Consider the following 17,184-nt stretch of genomic DNA (forward strand, 5'->3'; position numbering starts at 1 on the left):
AGACCGGCCACAGCAATCTAGCGGATGAAGTCACACGGCAGCTGTGCCCGCTTGATAATAATTTACATTGCGAACTATCGATTTTGGGAGCGTGGGAGAGCCCCTGCTGAGCAGATATACTCGTAGTACCTATCTAGACGCATGTCCGTCAAAGTCCAGCGCTGTGCAAACCAAACAAACAGAAGGAATGAAAAGACAAAGACAGAGACAAAGATACAGCCACAGACAGGGACAGTACCACGGGTGACCAGACAGGGAGCTGACAACTGACGAACCTGACAAATACCCTTCGACTTTCTGAGCAATTTATGGCCAGCACTTGGTCCGCTGATTGTGGCCGTTGATTCGGACAGCGACAGCCAGCACCATTTGGTCGGTGGCCCTCAAGGCCAGAGGGCTTAAAGCGCTGCACTTGGTCGAATGTTTATGTGTATGCGTGGGTGTATTTGTTCTTTGTGCTACATTCTCAAAGGTCACGAGAGCCATTAGGAATGTTGGTAGCACCAGTTGGGGGTATGGTGAGGGTCAAGTGATGGAAATCCCATTTATTAAATGAAGCGAAACGAATTCGATACGAACTGAATTTGTGGCAGAGCAAAAGGGGCGGCTCTTAATGTGCCATAGGAGAGGTCTAGGAATTTTTTGGGACTTTCTTATAAATGGCTGGCAGTATACCACCCAGTATACCCTATAAATTACACTTGCTAAGTTTTAATCTAATCAATAATTGAATCTATTCTATTGCAATGCAAATTACACATCATGAAGTGGATTGTTTGACTGATTGATTGATTGGCCATAGCGCTGCTGACAATGTGATCTTTATGACTCGATTCGATAGTTCTGGCTAGCGATGGATGATATTTCATACACGTAAGACATCGAGGGCTTTACCTTTGGCGAGATGGGCGGATAGAACGGTGGCAGTTCGTGACAATTTGGACACCAGGCCATGTCTGATGGATTGCTCTGTATATCTCGTTTCCAATTAGACCCCTTGATGTTGTCGTTGTGGTTCTGCCTCTCCCTCTGCCACTGGCACTGGCTCTGATTCTGGTTCTAGTTGCGGTTGTCGTTCTTGTGGTTGTGATTGTGTTTGTGCCCTCCGTTCTCATATTCGCTTTCTTCAGGGTGGCGTGTGTGTGTGCGTCAAATGGGAAAGTGTATGGTTTTTTCTTGGCGGTTTTGAGGTGTTGCGGTTTCAGGTGTGTGTGTGTGTATGTGAGTTGTTCTAGTGGGCGAGGGAGTACTCACCTAGTACAGGCTAAACCACCGAGGCAGGGCTCCAGGGCTGCCAACATTCACACGCTCAAATCGCACATCAATGTGTAGACGATTTGTGGGCTGTCGTTCTTACTTCTGCTGCTGATGCTGCTTCTGGTCCGCACAAAAGTTGAAACGTAGAAATCCTATGCTTGACTTCTCCTTGATAATTTTCCTGGCTGGTTATTTCATATTTGCATTAAATATTTGACTGCAATTTATTTTATTTTACTTGATTTTCTCTAGATTACAATTCCCTTATCACCATCATTAATATTATCAGTTTCATTGTGCGCTTGTTTGCTTAGTTGTTAATTTTTGTAAATCTGATCGATAGTTTTTTTTTTTTTTATTTGAATTTCAATCAATTAAAAATTCTGTTTATTCACACTGCTCATTTTGTTGTCGTTCCTTTTTTCCTTTGATAACGCTGCTTGCCTATGAAATTTTCCTCGTTCAGTTGCTTGAAAATGTGTTAAGCTGCAAGAGATTTATGTTGAGTTGATTTTGAGGGGGCAAATATTGAATAATATTTAAATTGACATGGGCAATTAATTATGACTTTTAGTCGCGTTGTCAGTGGTTTTTTATTCAATGATTCGTTTATAATTTGTTTATGTTCGTTTTCATTTCACTAATTAGTTTTGTCACACAGTTTTTATTTCGTTTTCACTTAAATTTTGCATTTTAATTTACAATTTTCGTAAAATTTACAAAAAAAAATAATCTATTTTTTTTGTTAAATGTGCATTCATGTGCACATGTGCATTCAGAAGGAGGAAGTACAAGGCGGCCAAGTAAATAAATAAATAAAGACGCGAAACAAACGTCAAAGCAAAAACAGCAGCTTCTCTTTTTATCACTCGTTCTCTCTCTCATGTTCTACTCTCCCACGATGGCTCTCGCTCTCTTCCCGTTACAAAATGGCGCCTGCGCCTTGTTCCGTTTCCGAATTTCGTACAAACGGAAGCTTTTTCTTTTATTGGGGAACGTCGCACATAAATTTTTGTTAAGCATACGCAATGTTGTAGCCAAAATAGTATTCAAAAATATATTAATACATTTTTAATTATTTTAAATTTGGATAGTTTTAGTAGTTCCTAAATGTTACTAAATGAGCAGCAAGAGTCTTTTACGGATACAGACACTGTCAGACACTGGAGTCCTGGTACCTCTGCTCGTTTAAACTGTGCTAGTCACTGTGCAGCTCCCTGCGGCATGTCGTTGAAACGGAAACACACTGCCCTAGTTTTAGTTTCCCTTCGTGTCACAGACACACACAAGCACAAGCTCACCCGCACACAAACACATACACCTTAACACAGGTATGGACAAAGGGGCAAACATTCATGCAGTTAACAAGCTGCTTAACTTGACTGCAAACAATGGAAAGCAGGACAAATACCGAGTGAAATAAAAGTTGCATTTTCATAATAAATAATCGGGCGACACAAATTCCGAGCACGCCACGGTCCTGCAATTGCCTGCAATTCTCTCAAAAAAGCGGTGGGAAATGGCGAAGGGTCGGGCGCGGGCTCCCGAAAACAGGGCCACTGAAGGGGAAATGTAAACAGAGCTGAAGACTCGTTCTGGCCGCGCATTGAACTCGGAGCTTCGGCTCGGGGTTTAATTTCTTTGTAGGTATCTACTCCCTGATACGCACACATACGCGTGCACTGGGATACTCTGACACACAGATACTCTCGGGCAGTGACTGACTGACACACATATACCAAGAAACGCGTTCACGAAGGCAACGAACAGCAAACGGACAACGAGTAGGAAACAACAAAAATAACATTGACGATGGGAATGTGAATGTGGATGTGGATGCCGACGGGGCCGAAGCGCGCAACGAGCTAACATGATGAAGGAAACAGGGACGAATCTCCTCGCAGGGAGAGGGACCCAAAACGAAACCAACGAACGATACAACTGTATCTCCGGCCTGGCCCATCGACTTTATCATCGTGTCCTTTCGCTGGGGAACTTGTGGTGTGTTCTCGTTTTGTGCGTTTGCATGTAAAAGAAAAACTGGCTCACTGTGCCGTATCTATGTCTGTATGTATGGCACATGGGTGCGTGTGAGTGTCTGTGTGAGTGTTGATTTGAACGAATGTATCTTTTAAATGAAAATTTCTGCAGCACCAGCAATTGAAAATCACAATTTTCTTTATAGATTTTCCTCTTGAAGATTTCTTAAATTAAATTTTTGTTAATTTATATTCCACGCGTGTTCCTTGAGAGCACACAATTTGAATTTCCATTAACAGGCACTCGACCACACACGCACACCTCAATCGGTCATGCTATTTTAATTTAATTTCCTGTGTATATGTGTGTATCGTATCGCACATTCTCAGGTTTTTCCGCAGACCGACCGACAGTACGTTTTCAACGGATACCGAATTTTGCACAATTGCCATTTCGTTTCCCAAAATGATGATCATAATTGGATGGGTTGGATTTGCGTCAGGCCATCCATATTTTTCTCCGTTTTCGTTTTCGCCCCGTAATTGGCATACGCAGTTGGAAAATTTTTCACTTTCCTATGTATGTGCGTGTGTGGGTGTGTGTACACGTCCATATACATATGTATATATATTAAAGGCAGTTTTCTTGACACTCCACACCAGCGCACTCACACACACTCACAATCACTCGAGACGCGCACGGACATGTGAAAACCAACCTTTCTCGTCAGCAGCGTATACAGTTCTGTTCTGCACGATGTGAACTCGGATGACTTGTAACTCGGTGCTTGGCACACGGTTCAAGCTCGTCTCTAAGCTTTTCGGAGTGTTTTAGTGGCATGGGTCGAGGGCATTTTCGGTTTATTAAAACTGGCGCCAAAATCCATGCAGTTTCTGTGGCCTGTGTAGGTGTGTGTTTGTGTAGCTTTGCCGTTAGCTAGTTTCCTAGCGCACGTGGCGTATGTGTAATAGGTTGGAGTTCAATAAATATTGCAGCATTTTAGGCGGATTTTGAATTATATTTAAGGTATGACACATATTTTAAGACTGTGTCACAGAGAAATTTACACAATCTAGGTGAAATCTAGTTTTTAGCTCGTGATGAGTTGACCATCTCCTCTTACTTTGAATTCGCATTAAATCCACACAATCTTTTTGGAAAATTCTAAATCCGCGAAAATATTTGGTGGACTAAAAATACAATTTGTTCATGGAATTCTCGTGTCATTACGATGGTTGTATCTGAAGTTACTCAAGACCTACATATTTAGTTGAACTGTCACTGCACTTCTTTAAAGTTTTGTCATGTACAAATTTTGGAATCAATTCGCTACCGTGTAGTTAACATGTAAATTGTTTTGTGCTCTTTTTATAAAGAATACTTTGGATATAATCCAATGAAAACCGGCTCTGAAATCTAAGAAATCGTATGGAAAATATATCCTTTTATTGGAGTAAAATATATTTGTAGTGCTGATGATCCTAGCTAGCTGGCGATACCAAACGGAATATCAAAATCGACTATTTCAATCAGTACGGTTAACCCATTGTTGAACAAATGGGTATTTTAAAGACACCCACTTAAATTATGAAACGCGATGAATTTTATGTTGGCTTGACTCCGCTATTTCAATTTTTTAATTAGATGGGATTTAAAAGGTAAGTTAAGTGGGTTAAGGAGAATTATTTATTTGATTCGTCATGCAACGGCCGTAGGCGGATACTTTGGGATATTTTAACTACCTCCCATACGCATGTTTTTCAAATGTTCCTTGAGGGATCCAACAAAGTCCTTATTAATCTTTAAGAGCAGCTTGGAAAACTGAATTAATTAATACTAAAATTAATTCATGAAAATAGGATATCCACACATAATATACCATACTACCGGCAGACAAGCAACAAGTTGTCAAATAACGAACAAAATTCTTTCCCACTCACGTAACGTTTTGTAATATTTTTTGTTGGTTGACGTTAATAGTTTGATCCCTATTTTGATAACAACCCAATGGAAGAACGTTATGAAAAGTAATTGTTTCATAAATTGGATAAAATTATAGTTTTAGTGCTGAGAGACCTACCTAGCTGGTAATATTAAATAGAATTGCAAAATCGAGGAAAATTATTTAAGATTTACGGTATATTTGTAAAATGACAAGTATATTTTGGTATATTTTTGAGGGTGGTACGGTATAAAATGATAGCATGATATTTGATAATCCTGCCAAGAAACCGAACATCCAATCCGAAACACTCAAGAGAAAAGCCGGAGATATATAAACAATCAACATGACAACTGCCGTGCTGGGCGGCGGCCTGAGTGGCCTCTCTGCCGGCTATTACCTGTTACGCCGGTTCGGCAATCCTCTGACCATCTACGAGGCCTCCCCGCGGGTCGGTGGCTGGATACGGACGGAGGCTCGCAAGGATCGCGACTTTATATTTGAGACAGGGCCACGCACTATACGTCCCGTGGGCGTGCCTGGAGCCAATACGCTGGAGCTGATGGAGGAGCTGCAGTTGCCACTGAAACCAATCCCCAAAAGTCATGTGGCGGCACGGAACCGCATGCTGTATGCCAAGGGCCAGCTGTGTATGCTGCCAAATAGTCCCAGAGGACTGTTTGGTGTCAAACCACCGTTCACGCAGCCCCTGTACAAGGCGCTGCTTCACGATCTGGCAACGGGGAGTACTCTGGCCAAGAACGAGGATGAGTCGATATACAGCTTTGCGGAGCGTCGCTTTGGCAAGGAGATAGCAGACTACGCCATCAGTCCCATGATCTGTGGCATTTGTGCAGGAGATGCCAAGCAGATCAGTGTTCGATTCCTAATGGACGGTCTCTTCGAGAAGGAACAGAAGTACGGCGGCGTTCTGAAGGGCACGTTGTATTCCCGCTTCAAGGAAAATGTAGACGAGAAGAAGGAGGCTCTGTTTGCCCAAGATCAGCCGAAACTCTATGCCCAGGCCCTGCAGGAGAAGTGGGCGATGTACAGCATTGAGGGTGGGCTGGAGGCACTGCCTTGTGCCATGCGCAAGTATCTCGGCCAGCGCGATGTCAACGTGCAGCTAAGTAATCAGTGCAAGAATTTAACATTCACAAAGAGCGGCGTACGCATGTCCCTACGCAATGCTGACGTCCCTGTGGATCATGTCGTGAGCTCCGTGCCAGCCCACAAACTGGCTCCACTCGTGAAGCAGCAGCACCCCTCGCTGTGCGAGCAACTGCTGGAGATTCCCTATGTGGATGTAGTGGTCGTCAACATTCAGTATGATGGGAACTTGCTCAAGCAGGATGGCTTCGGTCTGCTGGTGCCTCCCATCGAAAAGCTGCCCATATTGGGTGTTATCTTTGACAGCTGCTGCTTCGACATGAATGGCAACACGGTGCTAACCGTAATGATGGGAGGTCATTGGTTCGACCAATGGTTTGGCCATCAGCCCAGCCAGAAGGAGATTCTCGATACTGCCACCAAGTACGTTGGCCAGATACTCGACATTCAGGAGGAGCCCAAGTTCAGTCGCGTGCATATGCTGAACAAGTGCATTCCACAATACACTGTGGGCCACAAGCGACGCGTGGAGAGTATCCGGAAATATCTAAGGGACTACAAGCTGCCCTTGTCTCTATGCGGTGCTGCCTACGATGGTGTTGGCATCAACGATGTCATCTTGTCGGCTCGTCGTCAGGTGGATGCCATACCACGGTTCTAACTGCATTTCCGTTTAGACGCGCCCAGTTAAACGATTATTTGTATTGGCATTTTTTGTTTATTTCCTAAGCTGGTTTGTGAGTAGTATTCCTTTTGTACATAAAGATTCCAAGTAGCCTTTATCGTCGCTTCGTTTTACTTGCCAAAGCCTCCGAGGCACGGCGGACTCTTCTCTGGTTCCTGCTCAGGCTGCCACTGCTTTGGCGTTTTAGCCTCAATGGAGAGCGCGTGCATGAAGTCAAAGCCGGCAGCCTTCAGCGCGTTCTTCACTGTGTCGTTGACCAAACGATGGCGCTGCAAGATTTTCACAATTTATCTATTAAACACCCATTAAAATCTGATCACAAGCCCAGTACCTTGATCAGTGTCAGATCATTAAATTTCTCGGACACCACCAGCACTCGAAAGTGGGACTCGGATCTCTTGGGCACGTTGTGCTGGGGCGATTCGTTGATAACATCCAGGAACACTGGCTTCAGTTCCGTTGTCAGCGCCTTTCTCATGGCCGCCTCAATGGGTGGATACTGTGTCGCCTGCGACATGGTAGCCTTGGAGAATATGTGGCCTAGGGTGCTGCTTCTGGGGGCAAGTTGATTCAGACTTTGTGCGGAAACTCCAGCAAGACGACGAAAAGTAGCGGCAATCATGTTTTCCAGTTTAATTCACACACACACGCAGCTGTTCACGGTTACATAAACCAGCTGGGCACACAGAGCTGCATTCCGAGAATAGTTATCGAATTTGAATTTCTGATTGTGGGAAAATCGAAGGGAGGTCTGTTTTATATCTAAAATTACTTTATTTGGGGGCCAAAATCAACAGTTGACGCTTTCCGCGCACTAAAAAAGTGTCTTATGGCTAAAACAATTATGCGATATTTTGTATAATCCAACACATATTCGTTCACAGTCGATTCAATAGTCAACCAGTTTCTTGAGCTTTGGCGGTGCCGAGATGACGACACGTCCCCGACTTGGGCCACTGTTGTTCCCATCTCTATCCCGATCCCTGTCTCGCCCACCACGAGTTCTTTCCTCCTGCTGTTGCTGCTGCCGATGATGATGCTGCTGCCTGTACCGCTCACGCTCTCGATTCCTCTCCATACTCCGTTCGCGTTGTCGTCGGCGCCTCGACTGACTGCGACGGCTTCGTGATCCCCTGCGCTCGCGGCTACCACTACGCCGGCGGCTGTGTGAACGTCGCTTTCGGTCCACGCGGCTTCCGCTCCTCGAGCGCGATCTCTGCCTTCGATTGTACCTGGGACTAGGACTGCGCGTACGCCGCCGGCGCTCGGTTCGACTGTTGCTCCGCCTAGTGTGCTGCTCGACAGGACTCCGCTTGCGACTGCGTGATCTGCTGCGACTGCGACGAGCCGAGGGCTGCGGCAGCAGGCTCTCGGACGCATCCGACGCATCTCCATCACTGCCAGACAGCTTGCCACTGGAGGGTGTGCCGTATTTGTGACGCAACTCCCGACGCCTGTGAATATAGAGATGTGAGAGGACTGACCAAGAGCCACCCACAAGCACGATACCCACCTTCGGCGTAGCTTCAGCGCCAATTCGCGCATCTCATCCTCGCGCTCCTGCTGCTGCTGTCGCTCCCGCTCTGTCTTCTCAATCTCAGCTCGCTTATCGGCCTTATCTGAAATAATTATTCCCTGTTTAGTATGGATGCCGGGCCGTGGGGTATTTACTAATGCATTTGGTTAACATCACACTACTACACTCCGAAGTGGCTTACATTGCCGATTGAGCAGGTTCTGCATTTTCCGCTTAAGACGCTCGCGCAGATTGGGTCTTCCACTGCCACCGCCACTGTTGCTGGCCGACTGTCCATGCCCAGAGTGTCCCTGTAAAAAGCACCCCAAACGCGCATTTAGCAAGTTTCAATTAAAGATTTCAAGGGGGGGGGAGCAGTAGGAGTCAGTTGCGGTCGAAAGTGCTGGTGTTCTGTCCGACAAAAAACTGGACACAAAACGGAGCGATTGTACTAAGTAGTCACATAGTCAAAGGTCCTCCTAGAGGTGATTTTTTGATTTCTCATTGGTTTCGTTTTGGTTTTTGGATTTTTAGCAGGTTAAAGGTTAAGAGACGTGAAAATTTTGGTGGTGTACTCCGGTTAAGTGGGGCAATGAGACACTTGGCTTTGCTTACTGACTTTGGTTTCGGTAGCAGAACTATATTTGCCTGTTTGATTACCCGTGCTGCATGTTGACGACATCGCTGGGTGGTGGAGCGCATGCGATCGCTCTGACCTGAAAAAAATACGGAAATTCGTTTAGTTGACACTCGAAGATTGACTTTTAAATGTGTGTGTGGTTCTGCCTCTACTTTACCGCTGGCGCTGCATCACCAAACTTACGCAGTGTCCGCTTCCATTTCATCGGAATCATCGGCTTGTGGCTTGTTGCTTGCCGCTGGCTGCAGTTGTTCCTCATTGCCACTGGCCTCGCTGTTATCGCCGCCGCCCGTTGACGATGAGGAGGAGGTATCATTGGCTCTTTTCCGGCCATAGTAACGTTTGAGTGGCGGCGGCGGTGCCTCCACCACTTGCGGCAGTGCAGGTACAGGCACTGTGGGAGCTGCTGGAGCTGCTGGAGTCGTCGTGGTCAAACCGAGGACTCTCGTGGACAGCGGATAACTAATCATGGGTGGAGGTGGCGCCCTTGGCTGCTGTTGCTGTAGCAGCTTCACTGCTGTCAAAGTGGATGTGGTTGTTGTTGTGGTTGTTGTACTCAGGCAGTAGCCGCCTCCCGCCGCAGGAGGAACCGGGGATGGTGAGGTCTTCTTCTTGGGGCGGCTACGACGGTCGGAATGGGAGCGAGAACGCGAGCGACTGCGTCTTCTCCGTCCCGCTTCAAAGGAACTGGCACTGGAACTGCGCGAGGAGTAGGAGTAGCGCTTGCGCGATCGCTTGTAGCTTGGACTGCGGCTCTTGTAGCGTTTCCACGATCCAGAGCGAGAGCGGGAACGGGTACGAGACCTCGATCGGGACCTAGATCTAGAATAGTATCTGCGACGACGGCGTGACCGTGTCCGGCTGCGTCTGCGGTAGCTGCGACTTCGTCGATTGCGTCGTCGGCTGCCGCTGCGACTCCTGCTACCGGATGCACTGCGGGAGCGTGAGCGAGATCGCGTCCGACGGCGACCACTGCGCTTGGTCGTCTCATTCATCAGCTTCAGCTTGTCGAGATTATCCTTGACCTTCTGGGCATACGAGACGGAGCCACCAGCACCGGAGCTGGCAATGGCCGCCCCAGTGCTGGCATTGATGCAGGATTCGCCCAGCGTGGGACCGGGCTTGGACAAATTGATGGTGATTTTTGAGTGCGGCTGCATTTCGTCCTCGCCTCCAAATGAGGTAATGTAGGTGATCTTCTCGGGCCCAGCCTCGGCCGGGGAAGGTGAGCGCGAGTCGCTCTCTTCATCCTTTTCATTCTTGCCACCCTTCTTGTCCTCCTTGGCCGCATAACTGGGCGGGCTAAAGGGCCTATTGGCAATGCGTCGCTCCTTTTGGGCCCGTCGCTCTCGGCGCGACTTGCGACCACTGAGCAGCATCTTCTCCTGCTCCTCTTCGCGCGCAATGCGCAGGGCATCCGCCTCGTCTGCATCTTTTGTAAGATGCGAAAAGAAATCATTGCTCTTCATGCCATAGTTTCGGCCACACGCGTTCAGCTCGTGGGCCTGCGCCGTGTCCAGCTTCCCAATGTCTATGGACACGTCCATGTCGATATCCGAGTCGGATTCATCGGAGCCCTCGCCCTTGTCACCGCCGCCGGCTGTGCCGGTAACAATGGCCCCTGCCGCTGGCGAGTTCATGGAATGCCCAAAGGGTTGTGGTCCAATTGTGGCTGCTCCCGCGTCGCCTGCATCCTCATAGGAATAGCCAATGGTGGCACCTCCCGTCTTCTGCTTCTTCTTGGCCAGATTGCGTTCCGCCTCCAGCTGTGCATTGGCCCCGAACTGCTCCTCGAGGTACAGCTGGTGCAGAAACTTGTCCTCGCTGACATTGAGGAAATCGTTTTGGGCCAGAATCCGATAGCGTTCGTAGTTCAACTGCCGCTCCTCGGCCGTCATATCCGTGTTCGCATCGCCACCCTCGCCGCCCTTGCCCACTGGCGGAATGTGGTCCAAATGGGCGCGCACATCGAATCGATCTATTAGATTGTCCTGCTGCCCCTGCCACGGCACACTGCAATGAAACAAGAACGTGTTCAATTCTCTTCGCCCAAGACAGGAACTCCAGCAATAATAATTCCTGAAGTAATCAAAAAAGAAAGAATGCTATGCATAAACTCAATATCACTTGCATGATGGCGGCACCATCGCCCGCTGCCGCTACCGCTGGGTCCAGGTAAATCTTGCTCCGTCTGCCATGCAGCTGCAGGAACTGTGTGGGATCCGCTTGGATTTTGTCGTAGAAGTATTGTCGCCGTTCCGCTCGCTTGCGGTAGTCCACAATCAGGCCGCGTATCTTGCGCTCCTGCTTGCGCGCCTCATGCCACATAATTGCACACGCGACAACGCACTTATTTCTCTCGTGAACTTCTTTAAATCCCGCAAACAATTAACATTTAAATATTTTCGCTGGGCCCCAGCAAGAGCTTTTGCTGCAACCACGCCCCTCCAATAGTTATATTGATATTTGTAGGCCGATTTTACCGGCTTTTTTTTTGGGGCACGTCCGAAGTTGTGAAGTTTTTTTTTATTGTATTTAATCGCTACAGCGGTCGCAACCGCGAACTTATCGATCAAATATACCGCACAGCCCTCAAAAATATACCAAAAATTACCGTCTCATTTTCAAAATATACCGTAAATCTTAGATCAATTTCCTCGATTTTGAACTTCTATGTGATATTACCAGCTAGTTAGAACTCTCAGCACAATAACTCTAATTTTATCAGATAGATGAATCTTTTTACTAGAGCATTGCCATATTTTCAAGATTCTCAAACCGTGAGTGGCCAAGAAATGAATCGCTAGTTCACTCACGGCTAACGATTTTCAGGACTATACTTGCATTTATACAATCATTTCTAGTTTATTAACAATTCAAGTATTCCAAGGAATAGCAAAAAACGCTTATTGGACTCCAAACAAACCTCGAAATGTTTTCGCATATATTTGAACCAGCGTACGTTATTTATTTTCGTTGCTGGCAGTGCCGCTGGGCGGGAACTGCGGCTGCGCCTTGGCTTGGGGGATGATGGGAACATCAAGACAAAAGGATAATAAATAACTAGCAAAACTGGAATGAGCCACAACACAACAATTGTCTCTCGCCGCCTTTTGCGGCATCGATTTTAAGGAGACACAACCAAACGCACATCACATCCTTTGCAGATAGGACAGCAGGACGGCAGGACAACAAGGAGACTGGGATTTAGCAAACTAGAACAAGTCCAGCACGTTTGCGGAACCAGTTTTAATGTCAGATAGACGTTACTATTTCACATCAGAGCAACGATACAACACCCCGGGCGACGTGGACAATGATTGTGCTGATGATGGGCTTTTGTATCCTCGCCGGGATAGCAACAATGACAACGAGAACGACAACGACAATGGGGCCAATGCGGACAATGAGCCGGATGCGGACAAAGACGACGACTTGGAGTTCCTGCAGGACGTGCCCTACTCATCCAGCAGCATTGACCGCAGCTCTGTGGGCTCCATACCCTGGGCAGACGATGCCATCAAGAAGAACCTGCTGGACTGGGAGCGGGTGGAGCGTATGCTGAGCGGTGAGGAGGTGCTGCCAGAGCAGGAGCCAGAGCTAAGGCACGAGATCGCCGATTGGCAGCACAAATTCCCCATGCTGATGGGGCGCAAAGTGCGGATGCGGTCACTGCGCCATCAGAGCTTCGACAGCCAAACGCGGCGCGACGATGAGTCTGTGGACATAGATTCCATTTCAAATCTCAGTCTGAACTCGCTGGACGATGATGACGATGAGGATATTGAGGACGATGGCTTTCGTACGCCGACAGCAGAGCCCCAGCACCAGCAGCACCACCAACAGCCTCGGAGTTATCTGCGGCCCACCCACAATCTGGTGGACATTCTGGATCGTGATCTGCGTGTCACTTCAGTGTCGGTGAAGCTGCTCAAGCGACAGCGCTCCCAGCAGCAGCAGCAACCCCAAGCGCAGCTGCCCCCAAAACTCAGCTCTGCGGTGCCACAGTCGGCACGCCTGCGGATGCCGCCCATACTAAACGTCCTGGACACGAATCGTCGGTTCCGCGGTCTCCTCAACAACCGCAGTTTCGTGCAGCTAACGCAGGTCCAACAACAACAGCAGCAGGCCAAATCGGCTGCCCTTACCCATGCGAGCAGTGCAGAGCGAAGACAGTATCACCATCACCATGCGGGTAACCGCTCGGCCTGGCACATGCCGATGGCCGCGAGCCGATTCTTTTCGAACAACAAGAATGCCATTGTGCTGCCGTCACTGAATCTGAGCCGGCACAGGGACTACGGCAGAGCAACAGCCGCCACCACAACGGCCACATCCAGCCAGACCAATTCAAGCGGTGGCGGTGGCCACAACAGCAACAGTTCCTCTCGCACCCTGCATCCATTCGCGCTGCCTACGAACTCGAGCAACACACCGTCGACGGGTCGCTCGATCTCGGCAGCAGTGCACCATCCTCGGTCGGAGTTTGCCTCCAACAGTGCCTTCTACATACCGTACAGTGCCTCAAAATTCAAAGCCTTCAAGTAACCTCATGCCATGTATACAACAAGCAATAAAACTGAACTTAAATGAGACTTTATTCGGAATCTTTTGCAGAGGGAAGCTACAAGCCAATGTTGTCCAATCGCAGACGGCCATCGTGTTCAGTAAGGTAGAGGGTATCGGCTAAGCATTGCTCCGTAATCAGCTCCTCCACACGATCGTTCATCTGCATAGGAGAGAAGATTATCAGTAATCGGTAAGGTGCATTGGCAGGTGTAGGACTCTTTTGCTCACCCCTTTAGCTTTACGCTCGCCAAGAACCTCGGGATACTTAAAGGCTGGGCCAAAGTTCACGCTGACAGTGGCACTCTTGTGTATGGATATGGCGGGGAAATAGCTACCCGCATAGATGTCCTCGAAGGCCACACCCTGCGACTCTCCATTCTTGAAGAACTCGATGCGGCTGCCCTGCAGTATGTGAAGATTCTTGAGCGTTTCATTGATCTTATCCTTGTCCTCGTAGTACAGATGGGACTTGAACTTCACCAGCGGCTGCAAAGGATTTTAAATTAGCAATCGTCAGAAAATTGGGTATGGCTGAGAACTTACCCGATCCTTGAATGTGTTCGGCAAATACTCCAGAGATGCCTCCTCGGGCAGTTCAATGAGAAGTCCCAGGGTATCGCCTTCGACATAGGATTGGCTGTAATGCTTGCCATGGCTCTCTGTGAACTTGGTGCCCTTACGCGATCGCCAGGAGTAGCCGAACTTATCGTAGCCCAGCGGGGCCTGTAGATTTCCATACTCTCGTCCCCAGCCCAGGCGCGTGGCAGCTCCCTCGGGCATCTCCTCGATGGTGATTTCGTAGTACCAGCAGCCTCGATTAACCGCTGCAAAAGGGAGATTGAATCTCTGCTGGGGGTCTCCATTCTTATGCCTACTTACAGTGTGTGGCCCGAACCATGCAGTATCCACGCTCACCCGTCACCGCCAGTCGATCTTCGCTGATCTTCAGCTGCGGCGCCCGGTCGTGCAGCGCAAGCAGCACCGCATGGGGCACCAGGGTGCGGTACAGCCAACCGGGTATGGGCTTGCCCGCCCAGTCTGAGCTCTCGTCAAACTCTTGCCTGAATGGAGCATGCGGATCGGGCTCGGCCAGTATGTAGCGATAGCCGTCCTTGTTGAACGGATGTTCTAGAGGATAGCCATGTGGTGGCAGCTTCACGTTGGCAGTTATGTCGGAGCTGGGGCGACCCTTCTTCCCTGTGGGTCCTGAATCGGTGCCAGGAAACTTCCGCTTTTGCCTGTTGTTCTTGGCAAGATTTGCTGCGGGTAGGAAGGGGCGAGAGAGGGGAAGGCGTTAACTGCTGGTAGGGCGTACGTGACCGGCCATAAAAGGGATTCGGGCAAAGTTCGTTTCGAATTGCAGTTGTTGGCTTACATTCCTCCTCGTTGCCGCTAGCCAACGTTGACGTCATTGCAGGACACACAAATGACAAAAACAAGCACAAAAAAAAACCGAGGAGAAAAGAAAACCCAAAGAGAGAGGAGAACAAACTACAAATTGCGTCGCGCTCAAAAATCAAAACCAAAAATCAAATTAAAATCAATTCCACACACACACGCAGAGCGCGGGCCGGCGAAGCGAGCAAAATATACAACAAAATAAAATCGTAACTATTCTTTCTGTTTTGCAATGAATGAATTCTGAGAGGAGTGCTTGTGTTTGCCCCACCCCGCCCCACAATCTGAGTACGTGGGGCCTACCAGATGTGCGCCGGGGCCGACGGGCCAAGGCAAGGTACCCGAGTTGAAGGTAGGGCAGTGCCACAGAGGGTGCATTTTTTAAAGACATTTGCTCGGACCCATGACAGGATGATGGAAAACACCTTTACACTACCACATGTACTACATCCGTATTTCTATGTTTTGGATTCAAAACGAAACAGAGTGAGTGAATTAGCAACAATAGGTCCCCGGAATGAGGGACGCCCTTACCTTCTACTAGGCTTTTCCGTTCCACTGGCTCTCTTTCGGTATCTGTGTTTTGGCTCAACTTTAGCATGGCGTGTGTATGTGTGTGTGTGCAAAAAAAGCTGCGAAACGATCTTTCTTTCTCGCTTTTACAATTCGCAAAACATACAAGAGATTGGAGACTGGGAGATAGAGAGAGAGGGCACGTTTGTTTGGGGAGATGGGAGACAGTATGCAAAGCAGAACGAGCAATAAATGCTGCAACTTCAGAAACGAGACCCCCAAATCAGCTGTGCAGACAGTGTTGCCAGTTTATCTTTTTCGTACAAAATTGTTGGCCCAGCAACCTGTGGAATTTGGCACAGTCTTACTCTAGAGTGCATGTCATCACCAATCACAAGATCAGATATTATCTGATCCATATATAATCTTTCTGTCACTCTCACCTTGCGTGTAGCCATCCTCTGTGAGCCGCAGTGCACCCGTCTTGCTCATGCTTTCATAGTTGGGCTTGATGAGCCGCAGATCCTGATGGAACAGACCGTACATGGCACCGTGCTCCAAATGCTCCTCGTAGGTGAATAAGGTCTGCACATCCTTGACCAGGGAACGCTGTACGGTGCTGTACCAGGACTGTGTGAGCCGTCGAGGCATTGTGGTCATGGCCTCCCAGTACTGCTCGATGTAGGGAATGATCTCCTTGTCCTTACTAAATTGGATCTGGCGCTTGCCATCGCGCGAGGCCGCCTGCTGCATGTTGGCAATGGCACAGTGACACATCTGGGAAATGGCTGAAAAAGACAATCCATGTACATTTCTGTGGCTAAGTCAAGATGTATTCCACTTACTGGCCTGGCTCTTGCGGAAGTTCTCCATACCCGTGGCGGAGCAGTTCTTGCAGACGAACACATAGTTGGTGATGAATGGCAGCAGTTTTCCCTTGCCCAGCTGATAGGACACGCAGGACTCGTGCACCCAGCGTGAGCAGGTGGCACAGAGCAGCTCGACGAGGTTCAGGTTGCGCTCTTTCCCGCTAAAATGCAGAGTGCTCTTATCATTTGGTCGCCTAATTAACAGCGATGCGATGGTCATACCAATAGCAAAAGCCGGCCGCGGCCGCTCGCTGCTCCGTCGATTTTTCCTCTTCTGTCGGAAAATTAACATCGGAGCTGGACTCTGTGGGTGAGCTGGTCTCCATTGGGCTCTCTTCCATGGCAGTGTATAAAATCAGTCTTTCTTTTTAATTCACAAAATCATGTAAACAATGATAAAAAGTCGCCAAGTGAGACCATGTCGCAGGGCTGCACAACCATCGATGGTATCGATTGTTTTCTTTTGGCCATCGATATATATGAGAATATTTTGGATTCCAATATATAGTGTAAGGTAATTGCACTTCAAAATTAATCTCTCAGCGGTAAATGTTATAATTTAATGAGACACAACTGCGATGAAACTCAATGGCCTTTCAGCCCTACCAAGTCTGGCCACGTTCACGAATGCAGCAGAAATAGCACAATTTCATAGAAAAAATACCAAAAATAGTGACTGCTAGGACATCGATTGGTAACCATCGA

The 17,184-nt window shown here is 48.2% G+C and overlaps 6 protein-coding genes across 33 annotated transcripts in view; 2 read left to right on the top strand and 4 right to left on the bottom strand.

Annotated features, from left to right (window-relative positions):
* LOC117583605 (calcium-activated potassium channel slowpoke) overlaps nt 1-1,743 on the bottom strand; it is a 46,846-nt gene extending 45,103 nt beyond the window's left edge. For 16 of the 25 annotated variants that reach the window (XM_034272026.1, XM_034272013.1, XM_034271999.1 and 13 more), the window contains exon 1: nt 895-913. The gene's annotated coding sequence lies outside the window, so the exon portion shown is untranslated. Of the gene's footprint in view, nt 1-894; nt 916-1,254 lie in introns of those variants that run through there. The other 9 variants (XM_034272004.1, XM_034272003.1, XM_034272008.1 and 6 more) reach the window with 4 other exon arrangements.
* A 3,692-nt stretch (nt 1,744-5,435) lies between these two features.
* Nucleotides 5,436-13,082, top strand: LOC117583826 (protoporphyrinogen oxidase). The gene is made up of 2 exons (XM_034272414.1): nt 5,436-6,975; nt 13,073-13,082. Exon 1 carries the CDS (start codon nt 5,526-5,528, stop codon nt 6,948-6,950), a length of 1,425 nt encoding a protein of 474 aa, XP_034128305.1. The 5' UTR covers nt 5,436-5,525; the 3' UTR covers nt 6,951-6,975; nt 13,073-13,082.
* Nucleotides 6,988-7,677, bottom strand: LOC117583828 (bolA-like protein DDB_G0274169). The gene is made up of 2 exons (XM_034272416.1): nt 7,306-7,677; nt 6,988-7,243 (listed from the first exon to the last, which is right to left on the bottom strand). Exons 1-2 carry the CDS (start codon nt 7,594-7,596, stop codon nt 7,085-7,087), a joined length of 450 nt encoding a protein of 149 aa, XP_034128307.1. The 5' UTR covers nt 7,597-7,677; the 3' UTR covers nt 6,988-7,084.
* On the bottom strand, nt 7,729-11,650 carry LOC117583824 (CLK4-associating serine/arginine rich protein). Of its 3 annotated transcripts, XM_034272408.1 has the most exons (6): nt 11,262-11,650; nt 9,314-11,143; nt 9,110-9,206; nt 8,693-8,801; nt 8,488-8,593; nt 7,729-8,428 (listed from the first exon to the last, which is right to left on the bottom strand). In XM_034272408.1, exons 1-6 carry the CDS (start codon nt 11,456-11,458, stop codon nt 7,864-7,866), a joined length of 2,904 nt encoding a protein of 967 aa, XP_034128299.1. In that variant the 5' UTR covers nt 11,459-11,650; the 3' UTR covers nt 7,729-7,863. The 3 variants fall into 3 exon arrangements, with proteins under 3 accessions (XP_034128299.1, XP_034128301.1, XP_034128300.1); XM_034272410.1 differs by lacking the exon at nt 7,729-8,428 and having other exon boundaries at nt 9,151-9,206; XM_034272409.1 differs by lacking the exon at nt 7,729-8,428 and having other exon boundaries at nt 9,106-9,206.
* Nucleotides 12,098-13,736, top strand: LOC117583827 (probable serine/threonine-protein kinase mps1). The gene has a single exon (XM_034272415.1). It carries the CDS (start codon nt 12,383-12,385, stop codon nt 13,676-13,678), a length of 1,296 nt encoding a protein of 431 aa, XP_034128306.1. The 5' UTR covers nt 12,098-12,382; the 3' UTR covers nt 13,679-13,736.
* LOC117583825 (set1/Ash2 histone methyltransferase complex subunit ASH2) lies at nt 13,708-16,887 on the bottom strand. 2 transcript variants are annotated; one of them, XM_034272412.1, is made up of 7 exons: nt 16,702-16,887; nt 16,456-16,640; nt 16,054-16,398; nt 14,579-14,959; nt 14,243-14,523; nt 13,928-14,185; nt 13,708-13,859 (listed from the first exon to the last, which is right to left on the bottom strand). In XM_034272412.1, exons 1-7 carry the CDS (start codon nt 16,818-16,820, stop codon nt 13,755-13,757), a joined length of 1,674 nt encoding a protein of 557 aa, XP_034128303.1. In that variant the 5' UTR covers nt 16,821-16,887; the 3' UTR covers nt 13,708-13,754. The 2 variants fall into 2 exon arrangements, with proteins under 2 accessions (XP_034128303.1, XP_034128304.1); XM_034272413.1 differs by lacking the exons at nt 16,054-16,398; nt 16,456-16,640; nt 16,702-16,887 and adding an exon at nt 15,075-15,233.
* Nucleotides 16,888-17,184: the final 297 nt, after the last annotated feature.

This window comes from Drosophila guanche, unplaced genomic scaffold (genome assembly GCF_900245975.1).
Source record: "Drosophila guanche unplaced genomic scaffold, DGUA_6, whole genome shotgun sequence".
NCBI classification, from domain to species: Eukaryota; Metazoa; Arthropoda; class Insecta; order Diptera; family Drosophilidae; genus Drosophila; species Drosophila guanche.